The 26,276-nt window shown below is 37.1% G+C and overlaps 1 protein-coding gene across 2 annotated transcripts in view; it reads right to left on the bottom strand.

Moving 5' to 3' along the window:
* The window catches only part of COL14A1 (collagen type XIV alpha 1 chain), a 218,905-nt gene that overhangs the window by 72,229 nt on the left and 120,400 nt on the right, over window positions 1-26,276 (bottom strand). For both annotated transcript variants that reach the window (XM_014855292.3, XM_014855291.3), the window contains exons 24-34: window positions 26,026-26,172; window positions 22,118-22,174; window positions 18,636-18,775; window positions 16,565-16,688; window positions 15,564-15,707; window positions 14,561-14,725; window positions 13,937-13,975; window positions 13,643-13,781; window positions 10,002-10,144; window positions 7,135-7,244; window positions 3,525-3,683 (exon numbers count right to left, since the gene is read on the bottom strand). In XM_014855292.3, coding sequence (XP_014710778.1) covers window positions 3,525-3,683; window positions 7,135-7,244; window positions 10,002-10,144; window positions 13,643-13,781; window positions 13,937-13,975; window positions 14,561-14,725; window positions 15,564-15,707; window positions 16,565-16,688; window positions 18,636-18,775; window positions 22,118-22,174; window positions 26,026-26,172 — 1,367 coding nt within the window. The remainder of the gene's footprint in view (window positions 1-3,524; window positions 3,684-7,134; window positions 7,245-10,001; window positions 10,145-13,642; window positions 13,782-13,936; window positions 13,976-14,560; window positions 14,726-15,563; window positions 15,708-16,564; window positions 16,689-18,635; window positions 18,776-22,117; window positions 22,175-26,025; window positions 26,173-26,276) is intronic.

Below are 26,276 nucleotides of genomic sequence, written 5' to 3'. Positions count from 1 at the left end.
CCACAAAGTGGAGATAATGTCTCTCTTCCTAGGGTTATTGGAAGATTAAATGAAATAATCTCAGAAAAGTGCATACATTAGGCATGCAATAAATACTAGCTACTATTATCATTTTAAGGATTAAAAGATATAAGTCACGCAAAAATACATTCTCCTGCAATCTGAAAACACTTGTTTCTATAGGATCATTGACTAGCCTACTGTTGATTCCTACATAGAAGCTTTAACTCAGAAAATGAAATTGTAAAAAACTTCATAACACAACTTGTATTTGTCTTTATTTACACAGCAGAGGGCTAAACAAATGTCAATTGGATAATTCTATGTGTTAGATTTGAAAAGGTGGAAGGAAGAAAGACCCTAAGAAACACGATTCTACGCAAGAGCTAAAAATTTTTCTAGAATCATCTCTGATTGGCAGCATTATAATTTTGTTAGGTATCAGAAAAAGTAGAATAAACTTCTTAGGAGAAAGAAGATTAGAGAGGAGAAGCACAGTTATTAAGTTTCTTCCCACATGTGTTTTGACGGCTGAGTTAAGCCTGATTATGAATTTAGTCCCACTAGGGACTTCCGCTGCCTGTAAAATCTTGCATTGCTGAACACAGTTGTTTTCATTACTCACTAGTAATTTCAATACAGTAGTTACTGTATCTCTAAATTCATTAATCTCTCCTCCACTCAACTTTGGTTTAAAAAGAATGTATTTTCTTTAAAGACTGAATATTTAGTTTTTCCATCCTCTGGCATTTCTCAAATCATTGCTGAATTTGTCAGGAATGCTGACCTATAAACTACTAGTCAGTCTGTCTCATATGATAATTATTCCTCCTGGAATAATTCCACACTTGCACATTATACATTCCCTTTTGCTGGGTATTGGAGTACAGACGTATATCAAGATTAAATTAGCAATCTGTGATTTCTAAATTGAAAGCTGAATATGGAAGCTTTTCTCTTGCTTTGCACTGAAACAAGTAATAACCCAAAAAGCAAGTGAGTTTCCAATCACATTCTTGAGATCTAATCTAATACCATCCATTTCAACATAATCAAATTCTTCCATAAGTGGGCAGACTGAAAATCTATTTAGTAATCCTTTGTAGACTTCTAGATTCTAACAAAAGCCGTAACTATTTTCCTCCTAGTCTTACAAAGAACTCTTTAAATTGACTTCTATAAATTCCCCTTTGTCTACTACTGGTTGGAAGTTACCACAGAGGGTGCTCTGTTTAATTGCTTTTCTTCCATGGCTAAAAAGTAAAGATTTATCGCCGGTAGGCCTAAAATCTACAGGCATTTTTGCTTTCGGAAATAAATTCTTTGATATTTAATTGGTCATATATTTCGAGTAAAATTATTACATAGAGTGCAATTTGAAATAAAATCATTGTAATTGTAATCAAAACTGTAAATGTAAGATACAAATTATAATTAGGAGAGGGTATGATATATATTACTGGACTGTTGTCAATCCACACGTGGAAAATAATATATGCAAAACAACATTTCAAGAAAAGACAGGATACAATTCAAATAGATGACGTTCTCTTTAATTTCTCTCAATGTTTCTTGAGAACTTACTCTGTTCATATTTCATTAGATACTGTGATGTGGGTTAGAAGAGAGTGGATGCAAATGAAGACCATGACATGGTTTCTATTTCGAGAGATTTATACTCTGGCTGGAGAGGTCAAATGTAGATATATGAAAGAGCGTGAAAATAATATATGACTACAAATAATCAAGTGTTAACCAAGTACTAGAGGTTTAGAAAAGGTGAGATGGAGAAGGTATTATTGACGTCCTTCAATAGTAATAGCTGCACTTCATTAAATGCCTACTAAGTGGCAGGGATTTGATATGCATTATTTCTAAAATAAAAAAAAAAGAAGAAGAAGAAGTGATTTGGGCCCAGAATCTCATACACCTAAAATTGTTTCTCTTTCTTAAATTAGAGTCTATTCATTCATCCATCCAAGCATCCGTCTATATACATCCATTTATCCGTACAAGATATGACTAGTTTGCTAATTCTCGAGTCTTATAATTCTGGAGTGTACTATCACAAAAGTATCTTTCATGAACAGAAGATGGTGCATTTCTAAATCAGCATGAAATACTACACATTAAGAGGAGACAACACCTCAATATCATATAAAGATTCTTAAAAGTCTGTCACCGTTCCTGAAAAACAGGGAGACTTCCTCAGCTTTTAGAATATTCTCTCTTTCCAAACATCTAATCCATACTTCTCTAAAGCAAAGTAGAGACAAAAGCACTTTTAAAGATACTTTTAAAGTGTTCAATTAATTAGCACACATCCACCAAGGTGTGAAAGCACCAATGTCCTCCTACGAACACAAAGATTTCACTTCTATTGTGACCACAAAGAGAAATGCCATGAAATAGCAGTGTCCTAAAGTAATCACTTCACCACTCAGGGACTCTTCACTGGTGTATAAAGTGAACAAGGTATGAGAGAATAGTGGAATTGACCTCTGCTCCTTGAAGCTCCCTTAGGGACCATTGGTGGGTGTAGACACCTGCTACCCCATGTCCCCTCTCGCATCAATCAGCGTGGCTCTGTTTTAATCTTATTTATTTATTTGACATTCTAGAAGATTTCATTTGTGCAAAGCAATCTTCAGCTTAAAAAGACTTTGGGAACCACCAAGTCTTTCTAAAGTTCCATATAGCTGGCTAGTTCTCCAGAGCTGTGAAAGTGCAAGACAGTAACAGTGATTCATAATTAACTTGATTTTTCTGTCACATAGTAGAGAAGTGTAGATTAGAAGAGTTGGAATTGTTTACAAGATAAAGTACCCTCCAGGCTAATTGGTTCTAATTATAGAAGGGCTCAAATTAGAGAATGCTGCTAATTAGCTGTGAACACATGGTGTTAAAACAAAAGCTTGTGTATACTGTTCTTTTTTGTGGGTAGTCAGTGAAGGGAATGTGGTTTCTTTGCCAATTGGAAGTCTCCCAGTCTTACATTCCATATTGGATGATGAAAAATATATTATCTTAGATAATTTGTTACTTAAATAACTATTAATGATTAAAGGGTAAACTTCTCATCAACAATAGCAAAAACCTCATTTTAGAATATTCAGATCTAACCCACATGAGAGGCTTATGTCAATTTCCCATATATAACAATCACATATTTTGCCTGGATTTCTATTTGCTTATATAAATGACTTTCATTTACAGTTTGGATTCTCACGAACAAACTATTTATGTCACAACCATGTGATGAATATTTTACTATTTGAATTTTAAAATGAATTTAGACAACAAACTAGCCCAATTCCTGGAGCATTCTCATTATAATATAGCAGAAGCATACTCCCAAGAGCTTTGAATGTATGTTTTAGTTCATTTAAAGAGGGTGTTATCTATTTATCCATCCGTCCATCCATCCTTTTACCAGACTTTGCCCCTGGAAAATAGATAATTATATTTTAAAATATTTTTTTTTTCTATAACAATAACACAGCTTCATTTGTTCATTCACTTACTGGTGCAGAGTTTCCATTTGGTCCTCTTGATCTAACCATTCTCCCTAGGACTTCCACACCATCTGACGTGATATTAGCTGACGCATTTATTGCCTTCTCACCCACTTGCTTGCAGTCAATAACCACTTTGGCCAAAGTCTTGTTGACAATAATGTGCAGCTGGGTAAAAGTAAAGATGTTTTAGGAGGTAAGAAACAAGAAGAAATAGCAACCAATTTTACATAATTGCATGATTCATCACTAAAAATATGAAAGAGAAGGGATTCTGTCACTATGTATTTTGCTAGAGGAAAACGGTTCTATTTTTACCATCTGCATGATTGTCCAACATTCAGGTATTATCTCTATTTTTATTTAGTTAATACTTTTTAAAAATGATTTTGAAAGGATTCACTTTTTAAAATCTAGGCTTCCTCTAAAGCAGCAACATTTCGACATCACAGAATTGTTGTACTAGTTGTGCCTTTCTGAATGCACGTTAAAATAAACATGAAAACATTAAAACTAAAAAATGCTGATTTACCAGCAATATCTCAGGTACTACCAGTAGTTGGCAAACCTCACTTTGATAACATTTGTTTAATTTAGGGTGAGGAGAGGAGATCTAGAATCTGAAGGGCAAGGAGGAAGGCTTTCTGGTCACTTCAGGTCCAAATGAAATAAAGCCCTTTGGCTTGATGTATGTGGTTTTCTGAAACTGAAATCTCTAGAATCTTAAGGTCCATGGTAATATATTCAGGAGTCTACACATTCTTTGTGAGGAGTCGTAAAAATTTATCTTATCATGTACGTAACAGTCAAAAGTAGGGGCTGGCCTGGTGGAGTAGTGGTTAAGTTCACACACTCAGCTTTGGTGGCCCAGGGTTCACAGGTTCAGGTCCCGGGCATGGACCTAGCACTGTGCATCCAGCCATGCTGTGGCAGCATCCCACATAAAATAGAGGAAGATTGGCACAGATTTTAGCTCAGCGACAATCATCCTCAAGCAAAAAGAGGAAGATTGGCAGCAGATGTTAGCTCAGAGCCACTCTTATACACACACACACACACACACACACACAAACTAAATATATGCTCAATGAATTGCTTTGTAAGCCAGTTCTGCCATGAAATTTCAGTGCTTATATATGCATTTCAGTTTATGATGGCGCTTGCCTCATGAGTACTACCTGTTTGCAGCAGATTACTTGTTTAGTGAGCTAAAAGAGTGAAATTAATAGGCAAATAATGATTTCACATCAAGTAAAAGCCAAAAGTTACAAATAGCTGCATAATGGAAGGTATCATGGTAGTTCAAAGAGAAAAAATATTAGGCAGTGTTCATGGTTATAAGACACACGGTTCCAGCTGCTAGGACTGTATTTGTATTGTGAGCAGAGGTTGAACATCACCAAAATAATGTCATCTTTCATATTAAAATAGTGTTACTTTTAACTTTACTGGTTTTATTTAATCTTCATTTATTTTTGTTTCATTATTGCATAGGAACTGAAAGCATAAGGATTTATACCAATTTTTATTTCATGTTTTATTTAAGTTATATCATGATAAAAAATAATTTAAGTCAACAGTGGAGGCTCTAGAGAATTCTCTTTCCTTCAAAAAGGAGTTAACCATTACTTATCTGGAGAAATAGTGCCGGAGTAAATCCCCCACATTACTTGTTTCCTATTAACATTTCTTTTATGATCATTTAGAAGGGTATAATTTGACTCTTGTGTGTTTTTGCACCTTGCAACACTTTTCATCATTAAATTAGAGAAATTTTCATACTGGGTGGTAGACAACTTAGCATATAATATTCATGATTTAGGAACTGTCAGCTTGTAGGGAAATTATTCATATGGTTTTTTTTTAAAAAAAAAACTTTTGCTGTACAAAATGAGACATTGCAAAGTTTTCAAAAATATTTTGCTTCTTTGGTTGCTTTTAAGGATTCCTTTATATAATGTTAACTTTTTGAAAGAGACCATGGGGCCACGCTTCAAACTCAAAGTGTAAAAAAATAAAGCCAACTAAAAATCAACAATAAATTAAGGTAAAGTGTTTATTCAGTTATAATATAAGTCTATGAACAAATCAAATTCGATCTCTACCGATTGAATTTGCATCAAGATTTTCCATTAATATATCTATTAATGAAGTAGTTTGTTACATGATAAGCTTTTCTTTTTTGTTTGTTTTGTTGTTTGGCTACTTTAACACTTTGCAAAGTAGAGAAAGGTCTTTCTTCATATAATTTTAAAAAACTTGAAGGCTTATAAATTTGCAACCTATTTTTAATGCACCTGACTTATATGTCTTTGAATTCTTCTCAAAGGTAAAGACAAGTAAAGCTTAAGGTTTACCTAAGGCTCACAAAGGATTCTTTCAAATGAGAATTACAAGTTCATGCCTATAGCACAGGCTCAGGTGGCAAATTTTTTTAACACGCATGATATCCCACTTGCTTTTCATCTCCCCTCCAATTTTTCTTGACTACTTTGCAATAGACACTGCCTAATCAAGAAAAGAACTGTGTCAAGAGGAACTTGGGGAATAAATGACAATAACCCCAAAGAGCTGCTAACGGATCATTTTGAACCACAAATTAATAAATTTCCACCTGCATGTGTTTATGTGTTTGTAAGATACCTTGTACTTCCAGTAGTACAGTGCTTTTAAATCAGAAAAAGTAACATTTTTATGCAACTTTTCTTATGCAGGAAAGAGTACAAATTTTGTTAGATAATTTTTCTTAGGTAGTTATGGTATTTAAAACCCCAGGAAGTAGCAAAGTTGTGTAAGTCAGATGGATTTGACATGTTCTGGGTCAGGAGACAGAAGCCAAGATGAAGACTACAGTGCAACGTCCCTTCCCTCCTCTAAAGGGGTGAGGAGGGCTTGGTTAAGAGGTAAGACTTTTTGCAGCACCACCTGGTAAATGCTCTGCTCTCCTGCAATCTTGGTGTTGCATTCCTTAACAGCCCAGAGGTCAGTGGGGTTATCCGCCAAACATAAAGGAAACAGTGAATATTGGAAAGAAGCGTGTCTACTCTAGCAATCACCAAAACTAAGACTTTCAGAAATGTGAAATGTCAAAGGACAGAGTTCACAAGTGCCAGGTAAAAATAAGAACAACTAAAGTCAGATTTTACAAAATTCTTCCTCGGGGTAAATTTTATGATCACAGTGATGGGTTGTCCTCATATATAATAAAATATCAGTGCAATCTATCTTCACATTGTAACATGATTCGGCTAAGTGTGCTTTCATCTCCATTGGTGGCCAGGTTGACCAGCAATCCTTTTTCTACATTACACATAATGTAGTGAATTGATAACTGTCCGTTTGATAATACAGTACCCTCTACTGTATTGTTCCTCAAAGTGGGAACCTGGACCACTTCTATCAATATCTCCCAGGGTACTTCCTTAAAATGCACATTTCAAGGTCCCCTCTCAGAACAACCAAATCAGAATCTCTGGCCATTGTTAACAAGCTCCACAGGTAATCCTTACTTCAGGTGCAATTTGAGATCCAAAGCTTGTGGAATTTTCTTTTTATATCTTTCTGCTGCTTTGCCCATAGCAAATAGAATAAAGAATATATGTATCCAAGCCATACTCACCTTATGAAAGCTTCCATAGAAAATTTTCCTAACTTCAGGTCCTTCAAAAGTAGCAGTCTGAAAATCCCCACTGTAGTCATAGTTGAAATATGTTAGGGTTTTCCCACCATCTAATCAAATGAAGAAAAATAAAAACATTTTAGAAAGAATTAAAATGGGTAAATAATTTTTCTAAAATTCAACTCAAGACTGAAAATAATGCATGCATTGTTTTGAGTCTGAGTTTAGAATGAAGTGATGAGTAAGTAAGGAAAGCATCTGTGGTCCTTGGGTTGCCCCAGGCTTTCAGTTGGCCAGATTAACTCATTAAACCATGTGGTGATGATGGAAAGGCAAGGACTCCTACATATATCTTTCTCTGTACTTCCTTGCCTGTGTTCTCATCCCCATCACCCTCTTGAGAGATGGTTGTCTGAAACTGGGAGTAGAGGCAGACAAAAAGGGAGAATGAAGTTAATCAAATCTCAAGAAATAGAAACTAGACTCTTTGCCATATTAACCCACTGGAGCAACCAACTTTCCCAGGACAAGCAACTTACACCACCCCAAAACAGTGATATTCCAATACGCCTTTTATTATGAACGAAGAAACAAACACAACCTTTCTAATCTTGAGTACTTCATGTTTAGAATATTTTATTACAAAAGGAATATTTTATTACAAAAAATAGGAACATTTTTCTCCCTAATTTATTCCCTAGATTACAATTTAATTCTTCACTTGACTTTGAAAAGGAAAAAGCTAGTCTTAAGCATTTTGAGAGACTTCTTTGTTTTCAAGTCCTGGGTGTATATGGAGTTAGTTACTTACACTCCTTTAATCTACAGCTTTTCCTTAGTTTCAATATCAATGCAAAATGGGCTCATAGTGTCATATTTAGTTGTTGATTCATTTCCATGTACTGAAAAGTCCTTTCACGAACACTAGTTGGAAATAAGCCTACAATACTTTCCTTACCCAAATGTCTGAGTTAGCACCTAACAATAGCCACCAAATTTTGGCTCCTAGCTTGATTGGAATCCTAAAGTAAAAACATATTTAGAAAAGTCAGAGATACTAACCAAAACCTTGATGATTCTCTTAAGTGATCGTCATATGTGACACACAAGAGCATGAGTTTAAGAAGCTCCCTTTACTGGTTCCTCCTCAACTTTCTAACCTCCAAACAGTGGAATTTCCCAAGTCTTCACATCTATTCTTTGCTCCTTCTAGACTCGCTCTCTAGATGATCTCACCCAGTATCATGGCTTATAGATACCACACATGTACAACTTCCAAATTTATATCTTCATTCCCAAATTTTTACCAAAATATGCTGTTGCCAATCTCACATTTTTTTCTAGGATGTGAAATAAGCATTGCACTTTGGTGATTTATAATAAATATATATTTGGCCATTCAGACGACCAAAATATATTTCTAATATATATTTGGTCTTCATCCATGGTTCCTGGCTCACAGCTTCTAAAACCCTCAGAATTTTCTGTGATAAGAGCAATAAAGGTGTCTTTTGTTATGTTAATGAGGCGACTTTTAGAAAGCCCTTATGTAACCTAAGGATGGAGGGGTGGCTGCCAGGAGAACAAATCATGTGATTAGAAGGTCGGAACTTTCAGTCCCAACCCCTCCCCCAAACCTTCAGGGAATGGTGAGGGACTGGAAATCAAGTTCAATTGCCAATGGCCAATGAGTTAACCAATCATGTCTATATCATGGAGCCTCCATAAAAACACAAAAGGATGGGGTTCAGAGTTTCCGGGTTGGTGAACACATGGAGATTAGGGACAGTGATGTGCCTGGAAAAGGCATGGAAGCTCTGGGCCCAAGGCTCTGCATCCCTTCCCAGATACTTTGCCTTGTGCATCTCTTCTATCTGGCTGTTCCTAGGTTATATCCTTTTATAATAAACTGACAATCTAGTAAGTAAAATATTTCTCTGAGTTCTGTGAGCCACCCTAAAAAATTAATTGAACTGAGGAGGAGGTTACGGGAACCTCTGACCATAGCCAGTCAATCAAAGGTACAGGTAACAACCTGGACACATGATCTGCATCCTGAGTTGGAGGGGGTCGTTGGAACCTCCAATTTGTAGCCAATTGGTCAGAAGCACAGGTAACAGCCTGGGTCAGTCAGAATTGAATTGAATTTTCAGACACTCTGCTGGTGTCTGAGAATTGCTTGGTGTTGTATGGGAAGCCTTACTTGAACATACATGTTGGAATTGGGTCCAGGAACCCAAAAGAGGCATCTACACTTATCAAATCCATATGCAAAAAATGACTTCTGGTCCCACCCCTCCTACTGCCCCTCCTCCCCTACCATGAAAATTGCTCTTCCTGCAGTCTTCACTATCTTAGTAATTATCTCGCTCCATCTTGCTCACTACTGAATCCCAGAGTCAAGTGCTGGCACACAGCAGGAACTCAAAAAATATTTGTGGGGCTGGCCTGGTGGCATGATGGTTAAGCTCACACACTCCACTTCAGCGGCCCAGGGGTCACAGGTTCAGATCCGGGCTGCAGACCTAGCACGACTCGTCAAGCCATGCTGTGGTAGTATCCCACATAAAGTAGAGGAACATTGGCACAGATGTCAGCTCAGCAACAGTCTTCCTCAAGCAAAAAGAGGAAGATTGGCAACACACGTTAGCTCAGGGCCAATCTTCCTCACACAAACAAAAATTTGTTGAAACAATGAGTGGATAAATAAATGAATGAACCAATTGCTAGATAGTTCACTGTCGGTATTTACTTGCAGCTTAGGATAAGTGAGTTTCTCTACAAGATACACAAAATAGGCAAGATGGCATGCCACCTATATTACTCATATATGTGTGTGTAAATATTATATAAATAAATATACTTACTATCTAAAATGACTCCAACCAATGGGTCAGAATTTTTATTTAAAATCTCCCAAATGGCAAATGGCTCCTCCGGAGTGTCAGGAAGAATCCGGAATAGAAAACTGATGGTGTAGTCAGAGGGTAATCCTTCTGGATGCAAATACCTGAAAATGAAAAGAAAACAATATTTTCTTGCATTCCGCCTCAAAATGTTATTTATCTGATTATAAAAGCAAACACACCTTCATTATACAAGATTTGGCAAAACAGAAAAGAAAAAAATAACAGATCACCATTAATCCCATATAGACGTGATCACTGTTTCGGTGTGGGGCATTTCCTTCTAGTTTTTTAAAAAATATCTGTAAGTATTTGTCCAATTTATATAATTTTGCACCTTTCTTTTCCTAGCCCTATTTACTACACATTTAATACTTCCTTAAATATTTTTAAAAGCATGATATTTAATGTCTACACAATCTTTTCTTGTTTAGCTGTTCCGTAATTTATCTAACTGGTCACTTCTGAGTGAACATTTAAAGTAGTTTCAAAAGTCTTAGTATTACAGATAACATGTATTTATAGTCCTTTAGCAAAATTTAAGGCATTGTCACTTTCTAGAAACCACACCTTGCAGTTAGCTGCATTTCCGTATGTGCTTCATGCTCTGATGCACCATCCAGGTCTGCCTTCAAGAATTAAGAATACATTACTCCTGCTGTTGTGTTGATGTCTGTAGACAGTGCTCAGATACCAACTACCTTCAGGACTTGCCTCAGCTGAAGAAAGAGGCCTCCCCCAAGGTCAGGTCAACTTTTTTATGGCACCTCTTTCCAATGACTAGTCTTTGAGAGGATATAAGGACCAGAGCCTCTCATTCCAATGGAGATAGATCTATTTTCAGAACGCCCGTGTGTGGGTCAGCTGAGGTTTTTATTGAGACTGCTTCACAGCTAGACTATTCTCCTTTGCCCTGTCCTACTTCCTTCCATTCCCCTCCACAAGAGCACATCCTCATCAACTTCCCTGCACACCACTCTCCACCTCTGGATCTACTTTCCGGGGAACCCAACCTGCTACAGCATCTCATCTTTCTAACAATTAAGCGGATCACTTACATGCTTTCAAATTTTCTCCTCATGCAACAAATATAACCCTCTACATATATAGGAGACCCACAAGAGTTATTAACTAAATAGATAAATTTGTGAGTATGTGGGAATTTAGCATGGATTTTAAAATGAAAGTTTGACTTGCCTGGATAAAAACATTTCATTCATTTACTTATTTACATAATAATTCTTTCATTCATTCAACAAATATTTTTTGAGTGCCTACTGTATGCTAGACATTGTAATAGGCATTTAAGATGCATCAATGAATAAAACTGGTAAATATCCTTGTACAGGCACTTAAATTCCAGCAGGGTGGATTATACAGTATGTTAGAAGATAATAAGTACCACAGAAAACCAAAAAAAATGGAGCAGCATGATGAGGATTGGGAATGCTGGAGTGGATTCTCCTGCAATTTTAATCAAAGTCATCAGCACTGGCATCACTCAGGAGGCTCACTGAGAAGCTTACGTTGGAGGACAGGTTCACTGAAAAGGTTGCATTTGAAGAAAAACTCAAAGGTAACAAAGACATCCAGCCAGTGCAAAGACACCAAAGTGGGGTGTGCCTGGTGTGTTTGGAGAACAGGCTGAATGAGACAGAAGGTAAAGTCAAAGAGCTAATAGGTACCCAGATAAGGCCATTGAAGAGCTTTGACTTTCACTCCAAGGGGAGTGGGGAATCACTGGCAGATTTTGGAGTGTCATGATGTGATTTACATTTCAAAAGAATGGTTCTGACTGCAACTTAGCGAACAGACTCTAAGAAGGCAAGGAGAGCAGCAGGAAGACCAATTAGGAGGCTACTGCAATTACCTAGGAAAGAGACGATGGTGGCCCATATCATGGCCGTGGCAGAGAGGGTGGTGAGAAGGCATAACAATAGGATTCCTTGATAAATTGGATGAGGAGCTTGAGAGAAAAAGAGGAGCCAGGATTTTTGCCTGAGAAATTAGTTAGATGTTGTTTTCATTAATTGAGATGGGAAAGGTGAGGTGAAGCTGGTTCTGGAAGGAAGATCAGGGATGTGGTACTGAAATATGAAGTTTGAAACGTCCATTAGATATCCAAGGAGAGATGTCCAGTCAGCAATTGGATATGCAGATCTAACTTTTGGGAAATAGGTCTGGACTGGAAATATAAATTTAGGAGACCTTGACATAAAGACGGTGCTTAACACTACGATACTGAAAAGATCACTAGGGAGCAGGTACACCCACAGAAAACAAGGAGATCAAGGAGCTAGGCTGCGTAAGATACGGACTGGGAACTAATGTTTGGACTTGGCAAGGTGGAGGGCATTGCTGATCGAATGAGCAATTTCAGCAGAGTAGTAGAGGATTTCCCTTTGGCAATTCTCATTTTTGCTAGACATCCAGGAATGATTTTTTAAATGCCCATTTTAATATTCATCACTAGACACTGTAAAAAAACCTGCCAAAAGGTAACGTCGGATGTTGGTTTTATTTAAAACCACATATATTCTGTAGATCAAAGACATTTACAACAGTTTTCTAGAAAATGAAGCTATACCTATAACAACAAATATTTTAAATTATTAAAAGAGTTCTACTTATTTCAAATAATATTCCCCAAAATGAAGCACAATAAAATAATTTGGATAGTACTGTAATAGGTTAGAATTTAATAAATAATATTTTGGAAGAAGACAGAAAAGCAACTTGTTTGTAATTGGATGGATGAAGTTAATACTCTATTATGATCTCTCCCACTTTTTCACATACATGTGCACACTACATCAAAATTTGGACACTGAAAATATTTCACATTAAAATACTGAAGGCACTTTGAGACAAAAACAAATGTTGATTTAGGATGTAAAGCAGCACATGACAGCTTGAGAGATGCCCCCTGAAACCAGGAATTCCTAACCTGTAATCTCAAGTACCTCCAGAGCCTGCAGAATTGCTGCAAAAGGCCCCAGGAATCCCTAGGTGCCTCACAGACTATAAAGCAACTAGATCATGTGATTTTGACATAAACCTGAAAATACTCTTCAAGTCTGTAGAGCTGCTGGGTGACTTCTCAAAGATAAAAACCCAAGATAAAAATTCATGGAACTAGCATGAAGTGGGTCAGGGTGTCGGCTCTGGGGCCTGATGGCCAGGTGCAAATCCCAGCATTGTCACTTAAACTAAGTGACCTTACTCAAGTCATTCAGCTTCTTTGTGCTTCAGTTTCATTATTTATAAAATTGAGATAAGAATTGAATCTACTTCGTAGAGTTGTTCGGAGGTTTGAGTGAGTTAATATACAGAAGCCTTTAGAACAATGCCTGTCATACAGTAGTGCTCTGTAAGCATCAATGATCTTTATACATTTTCTCAGTTCAGACAGATATTAAAGTTCAACCAGCATTATGTGTGACTGTGATGCTTTCGAACAAAGAAATCTAAACATCACCTTCTCTAAAAGTCATGGAAAATCCTATCAGGAACTATTACAGCATATTTCAAGTTGACATCATTTTCACATTGAGATATAATAAACAAATGATTGGCTTTAATATCTTGCAATGGGAACATACTTGGTTGGCTGGGAAACCAGGGCATCTGTATGAAGGCGGTAACAGGGATAAACATTGAAGGTACCAGGCTCCATGGAAACTCCTTGCACCGACGAAAAATCCTTTTCAACCAAACCAAACAATTCCATCATCTTAAATCCTAAAAAAACCAAAGAGATAGAGAAAAAGAATAAACAGCCACTTCTGGATTTTAAATTTCAAGATTGGTTTATTAATGATTAAAAAAGAAAATCTGACCCCCAAATGGGAGTTATTTAATATATTTGTATCTGGAAAAATTGTGATAATGCATACCTGCAATATCAGTGCCATCTTTGTGCACCAGTGGGCAGGCTGGAAAACAAAACACACAATACAAAATCCTAATTTAGAGATTTTCCAAACATATTCTTTCCCTGTCCTGAGAGCAGGAAGCTAACGTAATCTTTCCGGAAGTCAGGTGTGGAGGGGATCCAAAGCAGATGTGGCTATAGTCTTCAGTGGATTCCTAAAGATTCAAATGCTCTTACGTCTATTAAAACCAAAGGACCACAGCTTCCTTCTCCTCTCCTGGGTCTATTAAAATCTATGGCGGTCACTTGAGAGCACTTGTTGGGAGAGGTCTCACTTCTAATGTCTTACCCTGAAGAGTAGTCTTAATACATTTTTGAAAACTACTTGCTACAACTACTGAAGCAGAGTTGTTTGAAACAGAGACTCTCCTCTCATTAGGGAAAGTCTTTATCCACCTAAAACTCTAAACTAGGGAGAGGGGAGGTTTACTTCCACATTTAAAACCATAAAACTTAACGTCTGCTTAACAAACAGCTCTGCAAGTCAATATTCTTTCCTCAGATCAAGCTGGGACTCACTATTTAATCAGTATTAATATTTCAGCCTTTAAGCAACATGAGTAAGTACAAATTCCAAAGAACTAACTTGCTGATGCAGTTTCACAGACAAAAGTAATCAACTCATCTTCAATTTTCTTAAAGGCGTCAAAGTCATCAACAAAGAAGACATGGCGGGCGCTGGGCTTGCTGCCAATGCTAACCAACTCCGAGTAATCTGCATCAGCCACACCAACAGCAAAAATGCTGTATCCTGTAGGAGAACGGGGGAACAGATGTCTGAGTACTCAAACTGCACAAAATACAAACAACGCAATATAAGACATGTCCAAATGTTTAAAATATGTTTATTAACGAGAGCTAGTGGGGGTGGATAATTTAGTCTTTATAGTTCGTCAGAATTCTGCATGCACATATTTATATGATAGTTATTCCATCATCCCCTAAAAAAAATTTTCCATTTTAAGGAAACTCAAGAAGGTCAAGGCCCCAATTAGTGCTTGAGATAAAATGGTTGCCATTTGAGTAACGTCTTTACATCTGCCTATTTTTAATAATTATTTTAAGATTTATGGGATGAAGTGTAGTTGAAACAGAGAAACTTTATCTATTTGTTTTTTTTCAGATGTAGAAACTGAGATAAGTATTAATAGGCTTAGCAGCCCGAGGTGGGTCATGATTCAATGCTTGGTAAATAAATATTAAACTACGCTTTGCCAGGCATATCTTATAGAATGTAATCTTCACAACAGTCCTATGAGAATTTCCTTTTCACAGATGAGGAGGCTGAGGGTGTCTGTGATCAGGTTCCCTCCCTGGCCCTTTATAATGGTTGTTTTCATAGTATTCCCCTTATTGCTGGAGTTTCTCATACAGCCATCCTGTATGTAATAAAAGGATTAGAGAAAACACAGCAAAATAATAGATTTGTAACCTGCAAAGTATTTTTAAAATCACATTGTCCAGTTAATATAAAGAAAAATTTGCAGACGTTTAAGTCATGCTGATGTAGCCTATAAATTTGTGTTCAGAAAACAACAATGCTAACGTTATTATTGGTAGCCGCTATTTTTTATCTATGTAAAACTTACCATCAGACTGCATCTCCTTGGAGATTTTGTTCACATCATCTTGTGATCTTCCATCAGTTATAACCACGATGACCTTTGGGATGCCCCTTCTGGTACCTGACTCTTCAGTGAACAAGGTATCACGGACATGCTTAATTGCTTTTCCTGAAACAAAGGAAGGTAATGGTTCAATTGTATTCCCTCTCATTTTTTTCCTGGTGTTTTTAAAAAAATTATTTTACTGAGGTCATATTGGTCAATAACATTGAATAGTTCCATGTGTACATTACTATATTTCAGCTTCTGTATAGACTGCGTGTTCACCACCAATAGTCTAGTTTTTATTTGTCACCATACATACGTGCCCATTTACCCCCTTTCACCCTCCCCTCACCCCCTTCCCCTCTAGTAACCACATCGCTAATTATTAGGCAATACAAATCAAAACTACAATGAGACATGACTTCATACATCTCAGAATAGCTTTATTATTAAAAAGACAAGAGGGGCTGGCCCCGTGGCCGAGTGGTTAAGTTCGCGCGCTCCGCTGCAGGCGGCCCAGTGTTTCGTTGGTCCGAATCCTGGGCACGGACATGGCACTGCTCATCAAACCATGCTGAGGCAGCGTCCCACATGCCCCAACTAGAAGAACCCACAACGAAGAATATACAACTATGTACTGGGGGGCTTTGGGGAGAAAAAGGAAAAAATAAAATCTAAAAAAAAAAAAGACAAGAAATAACAGGTGTCAGAGAAGATGTGGAGAAAAGGGAACCCTCATATACTGCTGGTAGGAGTGCAAACTGCTGCAGTCACTATGGAAACAGTATGAGATTTCTCAAAAAATTAAAAATAGAAATACCTCCCATTTTTGTTTTTCTTGGGAAAGAAGGGTAGGAACAAAGTTCTTAAATCAATGAAAAATATTAAAAATCTGTATTACTATGCTTCATAAAAATCATTTCAGTAATTACCAATAATTAATTACTTTGGGTCTTAACTGGGCTTTTTTTTAGCCTTACCTGTTTTTGTATTCCCTCCTTTGTATGAAATATGTTTAATTGCATCAAGAAGAGTCTCTTTGTTTTTGTAAGCATCCAGTTTAAATTCTGTTCTGGGGTCGTCGGTGAACTGAACGATTGCAACCTGGAGAGAGAAGGTATATTTGTTTTTACATGTATGTGGACTTCCTCCAGGCCAGATAGCCCACACAATAGCACGATTACACCTACAATCTTAATTTCTCTTTTAACTCAGTCCTCAATTTCCTGAGTTTAAAATTTCACACAAGTCATATACTAAATCTGACGACATAGTCAACAGCATTTTTTCTCTAAGCACTTTTCAGGAAGTAGTTTATTTTAAAAATCTCTCTCTAAAGCACGTAGGCCTTTTGCCATCTCCTTGGATTGATGGAAAAATGGCAGCCTAGGCTTTGTAACTTGACAAAGGTCAGAGAATCAGAGTTACATTCTTTTCAGAGATTCGTCATGAGGCAAAACTATGAAGTAACTACTACTATTCCACCATTCCACAGGCGAGGAAACCAAGGCACATAAAGTCAAGTAACTTGCACAAGATCACAAGAGACGTCATTGGCAGAACCGACAGTTGAAGCTAGGTGTATTCTACTTCAAAATCTGTGTTCTTAACCACTACAATACAACTTTCCTGGCTTCATTTCCTACAATCTGCATTCATTCCGGTGGAACTTTGGGGCCATTTTTAATTTATTGTTTTAGGTTTATTTTTCAGAACTATGATGGAGGGAGTAAACATAGCATCTTCAGAGTACTGTCTTTGATTTTGTGAGCCTTCAACTGCTACCAGTTTATCAAGGTCTATTGTAGTTGTCACCATCTTTAGGAAAACTCCCCTGATTCCTTTATTCAAAACAAATTTCTTCCTCCCTGAAATACCTCAGCACTTCATCTACTCTTCTGTTATGGTACATCCAAATTTTCTCAACTGTTCCTCTAAAATATATTCCAAATCTGTGCATTTCAGCACACCTCATTGCTACCACCCTGGCCCAGGCCTCTATCATCTCTATGCTGGACCTCGAGAACAGCATCCTAACTAGTTTCTCGACTTCAACTCTTACCCTTATTAGTATTCCTGCTCCACAAAGCAGTCAGAATGATTTTTTTACAAAAGCACATCAGATCTTCTCTCCTTAAAACTTTCCAGTGGTGTCCCATTGCATTTATGATGACACCCAACTCCTTCCATGAGTTCACAAGGCTCAAGATGATCGGGCTTTGCCTACTTCTTCCACGTCTTCTCCTCCCACTCACACACTCATCCACTATATTCTAGCCACAAGTTTTAGCATTGCCTCAAAATTCATTTTCACCTTAGGCCCTTTGCACTTACAACTTCCCCTGTCTGGAAATTCTACGCTCAGATCTTCTCTGCATCATTCACATCTCAGTTCAAAAGCCACCTCCTCAAAGAGGGCTTTGTTGACCACACAATTTAAAATAAGCTTCAGTGAATTTAAATCACATCACTTTGTTTTCATAGCTCACATCCCTACATTGTGAATTTATTTGTTTGCTTGTTTATATGTCTGTCATCTTCCTCCTCTCTCTGCATTTAAGAATATAAACAACCATGAAATTAAGGACATTATCATATCCATTATGACAGCACCGTAACGGACCACAATAAATCCCCAATAAATATTTGTTGAATGAATAAATTAGTTTTATGGTCTACTTGTTCTATAGTAATTTGTGATCATAATCTCTCTCTTTCAAGATTTTAATGTCCTTGAGGACAGGAAAACTATTGGGTGTATCCTTAAAGGAGATACTCTATCTGAGTATATAAAAGAAACATCTGCTGACATGGCCATTCTAACCCTTTCTTAGTCTGCTGAACTCAATGGTTTTTATGGATTACATCTTCTCAAGTCCTATGAGGTATCAGTAAGCTGCTTCTCAACCCAGACTTGTCTATCCTTTCATCTGGGCTTGGATCCGATCATTATAGTTCTTTACCCATATCCCATGACAAGTAGCCATAATAACAGCTTGGGATAATTTTTTGATGCACAGAATGAATGAACAATTGATAAGTTAGCCTTACCTGAGTTCCATCTGCACCAATCTTGTTCAGGGCTCCAACAGTGCTATACAGAAAGTTAATGATCTTATTGAAATTTTCATCTCCAATGCTCCAGGATCCATCCACCATAAACACCAGGTCTGCCTTGGCAGCTTTACATACTGAAGACCAAGAACGAATTGTGAATCAGAGATAAGAGGAAAACATAGCAGTTATCAAACCAACGAAGCAGATGATGGTTTTCCTCTGACCTCTTCCCCAAAGGAAAGATGTAAATCATACTCCAAGCTCTTACTCATTCTGCTTCCCGACCATGATTTCTCTGCTATACTCAAGGTTTCTACTCATGACTAAGAAGCTTCTATGGAACATGTCGAACTAGAGAGGAAAAAGATCCACCAATCTCAGCCCCAAAGAATAGAAATAAGAGAATGGAAAAATGTGGAACTAAAGTGATTTAGGGACTGAAGCTTCAGCAAACACTCTGGAGTGCCTACTGATGAGAAGGAAGTCCAAGCTATCGCTCTCAGCACCCTGTCCTCTGCTTATTGAGTTAGTAACTTCAGAGAGATTCAACTTCAGAAGGAAGGCATGTGACACAGTGGAAGCAGGTTAATCTACAACTTGATATGCATTTGGACTGAGGCCATAAAGCAAACTTTAATTCTAGCCTTGCTCAAAAATTCTGTCTATGTTCCTCTGCCATCCACTGATACGTGTCAAGAAATGCACACTAATGCTAGCCCAGGGAAACTATTATCAGTAGGTATCACTGATATCAACACTAACAAACAAGCAGAAACCTGCTCTACTGAAAGCATTTTTTTCATAGTCCTTTGTCATGTATCATACTCATGTATCATGTATCATGGTGTCATATGCTATTTCAGATTATTTGTGCTTCTCTCCCCTCAGTAGGGTAGATCATTGTGGTTGACTCTGTTTTATGATGAAACAAAGAATTTGCTCTTCAATAATCTGAATCTTTTAATCTCAGGCCAGTTGCACACAAATATTCTATGAGATAATGTGTTTTTCTTCTTTCTTTAGAAAAAAACCCCGGTTTTATTTTAAGTACAATGTTATTCCCTTAAAGCTATTTATAATGTAAGCTAAACATCTCCAAGTGAGGTAATACTCCAGGGACAATAAGGATCTGGAGGTTGTTCTCAAGAGTTCTGTGATTATTAAAATTTTATAAATTTATGGTTTGAATTTAAAGCTGAAAGGGATCACAGATCTGCTAATTATAAGCTTATAAAAGAAAACCTGGTCCTTTGTTTCTAAGGAAAGATGAAATCAAGATTAGGTTTCACCTTCGAAGTGAGAGCAAAATCTATTTGAAAATATACTCAAAATGAAAACTGTCCTTAATAAATCAAAGAAAAAAAGAAAATACATCAAAAAGCATAAAGGAATTACCTCCGGGTTATGAAACTGTGTTTTTAATTTTCTTCTTTGTACGCTTTCCTACTTCTTATGTTTGTTTAATAAATATTCAGTGTTACTTTAATAATAAAATTTACAGGCATTTTTAATTAAATACACTCAGGACAAACAGAACCTAAAATAAATAACGCATTCAAGTTGCAAAAGCCCCTCTGTCTAAAAGTATCATCACAAACACTTCAGGCCCAATGTTTCTACTTTGTCAATCCTTACTCTCACAGACCCTTTGAAATTGCGTGTCTTCCATGAAAATTCACGAATGCTTACTAAATGATACCCACACTCAGCTACAAATAAAAATATTCTCACCTCAGAGCATTCCATAATATCTGTATCAGAAATGTCTCATTAGGAAATTCATCAATTGGGATTCTATTTTCAGTTCTAAGGTGAAAATAATTATGGCTCTTAAGGCTAGAAAAGGCTAGACATGAAGATGGAAGAACAAAGAGTCTGCCATTCCCGATAGAGTAAATAGCACTAAAAGATTCAGGACAATGTGAGACAAATATGGGAAACCTTGAGTTGTACAATTTTGCCATTACCTAACATACTCTGGGAAATGACGCTACAAAGTAGGTTGATCATTGAAGACTTTTCACACTGCTAGGAAGGATGCTGAGTTTTATCAGATTTCCTCATTGCCTCTTTGTTTCCTTGACCCTTACACTCTCCAGCATTTGACCCCACTGACTTTAAGCCTCTGTAAGGCAGGAACAACTTATTTTTCATTGGATCCCTGGTATGTAACAGGCACTTTAACATGCATGATGAACGGAAGAACTCTTCTAATACAACCCTCCAACCACATGTTCTACCTTCATCCCCCTCTTTCCTCTAGTCCATCCTCCCATCAAGGTCATCTTTCACAAACATAGATTTCCTCAGGTCACCCTCCCTTCATAAAACTTCTCACGGCACACTATTTCCTACAGGATAAAGCCCAAACTCCTTATTCTGGAACACAAATCACTTCATAACTCTGTCTGTACCCTTTTCTCTGTGCCACACTAACGTACTTAGGCTTTCCCAAACACATTATGCATTTAGATCACTCAATGACTTTGAGTGCTATTCCCTCCATTATTTATCTGCAAAACTCATTCTTCAAAGTGTAGATCAAATTCCTTCTCCTCCTTTAAAGCAAATAACCTGCAGCAGCATTAAATGTTCTCATTTCTGGCCTACCGTAGTATAATCCCATTTTCTAACTCATATCCTTGACTGGTAATTATCTAGATAAGCACCTATTTCTCTCGCAATATTGAGAATAAGCAGAGGGCAGCAATCATATATTATTATTGTATTCCAAGTGCCTGGCATAAGAGCTTTGAGAATGAAGAGTAGGGTTAATAAATGTTCATTAATGGAATGAAAGAAAAATTAACAATCACTACCGTGTTGGGAAGCTATTTAGAAAGTTACCTTAATGGCTCAGGTAAGAGGTGAGAAGAAACTCTTGTGATGAAGATAGAAACAAACAACTGGGAGAGGCATTTCAGAGGTAAGCTGGGAAACTATTATCCTTGCCTACAGAATTACAAACTAGATTCTCACTCACAAATTATGGGACTATTCTTCCTCAATGTAATATTTACTACTCTGATATTTTCAATGAAATAAACATGAAGCAATTCTGTTAGAAAATCTACTCTGTGAATACAGAATCTTTTATTAAATGGATTTTTTTCTCTTTTTCTATTGAATATATTTGACATATAACACTGCATAATTTAAAGTGTACAATGTGTTAATTTGATACATTTATATTTTGTAGTATGGTTATCATTGTAGCGATAATTAGCACCTCTAACACATTACATAATTATAATACAATATTGTTGTCTATATTCATTGCACTGTGCATAAGATCTCTATGTCTTATTTACTGTTCATTGCAAGTTTGTACCCTATCAAGGTTGGATAAGGATTTGTATTAAAGAGAAAATATCTTTTATTCATACCTTGGCTTTTAAATGAACAAAGAAAGAAACAAACAAAACCAACAGAAATCCCAAACCTAAAATCGCATCATTATTGTATTATTCTTTTACCTTCTTTTGCTGGTGGAACGGTAGGAGGAAAAGTAGGTGGTTGAGTAGGAGGGGATTCTGTAAAGAAGAGGAAGAAAGAACATCAATTAGCCGTCTCGTCTGTGGCAAAGAAAGGGGGGGTCATGGAGTAATAATTCTTCAGGGGCATCAATGATTCTGACAATTGTCTTCTTTGAGACTTTAGCGAATTTAATGACCACTATAAATCAGCCACAGTCTGTGAACAGTGGCTCCATCCATCCTCCTCTCCCCGCAGCTCAGACTAAAGGCTTGAAATCTCATTTTGCCACAATTCGTTTTACCCAGCAGGAATCAATGCAATCAAACTGTCAACTACAAAGTGGTTCTAATGCTGATTTAAGGCAGGAATCCCGCCAACCTATTTCAGATTGGTCTGCGGCTGCTTTCACACATATAATAAACTTCATCTCCCTTCTGCCTAACTAAGGATTGACCATCAATCCTTGTCCAATAGCACTTTGCTCCTTCTCACCCTGCATCCCCAGAACATGGTCCCCGGTGGAATCTGATTCACTCTCTGTTCTGGTCAGTCTGCACCTGGAAAACATTCCGTTCTGAAGACCAAATGGCAAAACATTGGGAAACTACAGTGTGTCTGAATCAGTTCAACTTGGCGATGAGGGACGAGAAGTCTATGTAATATGTGAGGTGTGGTTTGGTTAAAGGACCTGAGGATAGTTACATCAGAGTGGTGACTATCATACAAGCTCACGTGGCAAAGCACCAGGAAGTTATGGAATCATTAGGTAAATATTCTAAACATTATTTTCTATGTATTCTTTTCCTTATTCAGGTTTGACACTAAAAATTTCAGAAAAACATAGAAAATTGTTTTTGTTATCCCAGTTTAATATGAGGGAAAGCCCTTGACTAATTACAGCCATTGACAGAGAGGAACATTCAGTCTCTGGAGACAGTGAGAACCAAATAGCTGGAAGGACTTGAGCTCAGGCGGCCTGACTATTTTCAGGAATGTTGCAAAAGGAATTCCTTCACTAGCAGGAAGTTGGGGGAGATGAATTTTAAGGTCTCTCCCAATTCTAAGAGCCAATAAGATAAAATTATTTGAGTAAAATGATTCAATACTTAAAAGAATGAAGTAACTGTATATTATTGATAGGGAAAAATGCTTGAGACTAACTATTATGTGACATGAAGCAAGTCATAGAATGCCATGATATGATTCTATTTGTGAAAACAAAAAATAAACAAAACTATGGTTCTATTTGTGAAAATAAAAAATAAAAATGTATCTGATATATAGGATATATATTGATATATCTAGATAGATGGATAGATAGATAGATAGACATCTGGTAGTTATATGTCAGGTAGAATCTCTTGAAGGAAACCAAGCTGGTACAAATGGGCATTTCTGGAAAAGGAGAATGGGGAAAGGAGGTTGACAATGCACTTTGTACCCTCTGTTGCCTTATTATGGGTATACATCACTTTTATCTTTTAAAGGCAATGTTTTGAAGCTAACAAGTTTCAAAAGTAAAAAATCTCGATAAATCTTAATAGTAAAATTAGGATTGCAAAACTTTCGTGAAAGCACCATAAAACGCTTCTAAAGCCGGATTTATTTATCTTAAAATCCGTGGAAGCAATGAGTCATCTTTGTAATTGTATACCTTCTTTAACGAGGAAAATTAAGGCATATCTTAAATTCAGTCAACAAATCAAGAACCAAATCAATGAGAGGCCATGGCAGACAGATCGATACATTTGAGCAGAACCTCTTGCCAAAGAACCTCTTGTGTAAGAAATACCACAATGAACTGGTGACCCGTGTTTATATTCTCTACGTGGCATACAGATGGTCCCTGTCTTCAAGTATGTAAGGGGCTGTCACACAGAAGAGGGAGCAGTCTTGATCTGTATTGCTTCAGAAGGTTGAACTAGAGCCAGTGGGGGGAAACAACAAGACGACAGATGTCCTTAACGTAAGGAAAATATTTACATCAAACAGAGCCAACTAAATAAACCCTGGGTTGGTAGTTAACAGTTGAGGGGTTAAGGTTAGGGGAATTTGAAGTAGACCAGGGGTCCCAAACTCAAATATTTTTAGAGGTCAGGCAAGTAATGAATACAAGCAAACATTAAGGACTAGCCTAAACATTAAGGACTAGCAAATTTGAGTGCATATACGCTGTCTAAAAGAGATAGCAGTTACTTGCTTTCAGCAGATTGGCACCATTGTGTGCCATGTGTTGTCAGATCCTTTGAACTTTCGGAAAACAGCTTAAAACTTTAAAAAAAAAAAAAATTATGGCCCAGAGAAAACACAGCTGACTGTGAGAGCTAACCCCATGGCCATCAGTTTGTGATGGTGATGACAAAATACTTGCTGTGTCTTATGACACAGGTTGAAAGTTCCTCAGCAGATTCTCTTGGATCTTTACCACCAGCACAGGAGGTAAGAGAGTAGGTATTTAATTTTACTGATGAGCCAAGGAAGCTCAAAGATGTTGAATCTCCCAAAGCCACAATGCTAGAAAGGACTCCACCCAAGCCTGTTTTTCTCTAAATCTTGTGTACTACCAGGCCCCTAATAACTTCAAAATTATACGATCCTCTATCTATAAAACAGAATTCTAATCAGCAATACAAAGAAACAACCTGCTGATAATTCTACAACATGAATAAACCTCGAAAACATATGCTAAGTGAAAGCCGCCAAATGCAAAAGACTATGTATCGCATATTTCTATTTATAGGAAATGTCCAGAAAAGGCAAATAAACGTACAAGGAAAGAAAGCCAATTGCCTAGGGCTGAAGATGAGACAGGAGATTGACCGTGAATGGGTCGGAAAGATCTTTGTGGGTTGATGGAAATGTTCTAAAATTGGACTGTAGTGATGGCTGCACAACTCTTTAAATGTACTACAAATCGTTGAATTGTACACTGAAAATGAGTGAAGCTTATGATAGATAAATTATACATCAGAAACACATGTATACTATAAAATGTCTAATAGTTCAGTGTTATGAAATAAAGTCTTTGTATTAGAAAAAAACTAGATGATTCCATTTACGACAATTTCACTTTCTGTTTTGGAAGGTCACACATTGACAATGATTTCTTCTGCAGGGGCCACATCAACTGAAAGACCTATACATATACAGTAGAACTTTCTAAATGTCAGATACATGATAGAGGGGCAACCAAGAAAGCCCATTGCCCACTACCCATTAAGACACAAATCCTCAAGGATTTTGAGCTTAAGTTCAAGATATTGAGTTAAGCACACAAATGTCCCCCAGAATTCACTATAATTCAAACCATTCTAATGTTTGTGGCCTTTAGGTCAGGAATCCTTGATTAAAAGCCATTCCAAGAAGTTGACACCCTCCTTGCTCTTTGGAACATGTAAAAAGTGCTTTGTTTTAATTTTGTACTTTGCCTTTCCCTTCAGTGCATCAGATCTGCAGCCAACTTGGAAAAATTGCAAGAGACTCTTAAGTAGGCAATGTCTAGGGTCAGCCAGTTGGAACATCTTGGCTCCATTCCCATTCTCATGGCTGTGGTAGTATGCCATTGTTTTAATGTCAGAACCCGGTCCTTAAACTTCATTTCACATTCCACATACCACAAAGGTTCCTTATGGATACAGATCACAATATAGATCATTGTTTTGAGCACTATGCCATCATGTGGCCTTAAAGTCCCCTGGGAAACACATGGAAGCTGGAAAAAAACATATAACTGACATCAATGGGCCACATGCAGTGAATTCTGTGACTTATCAGGAATTACAGATATTCCTGGGCAGCAATAGCTAATATTTTTCTAAATGGAATAAGGTTTTTGAACTGAAAGAGGATGCCTAAAATACTGTTTGCTCATGGAGCTGGGGATCAGGAGAGAGCACACTCGACTTACGTGTTTTTTCCATTATGCTCACACTAGGTCCCTCGATCTCCTGGAGCTTTGTATAAACACTGATTTTATATTCTGAATCAGGCTGAAGTCCGTAGAAGCAATGCCTGGTTGTCCCTCCACCCACAATGGTTTCTTGCTTTTTTGTATCTATAATAAAAACAAAACAAAACATATACATATGTTATTTTTAGAAACAGCCATCAATAGATGATTGGCTTCTGAAATGCTTAATATGCATGGCCTAATCACAT

The sequence above is a fragment of the Equus asinus genome, chromosome 12 (genome assembly GCF_041296235.1).
Source record: "Equus asinus isolate D_3611 breed Donkey chromosome 12, EquAss-T2T_v2, whole genome shotgun sequence".
NCBI classification, from domain to species: domain Eukaryota; kingdom Metazoa; phylum Chordata; class Mammalia; order Perissodactyla; family Equidae; genus Equus; species Equus asinus.
Note: the sequence above shows the minus strand (reverse complement) of the source record. Positions and strands in the feature narration are given on the sequence as shown.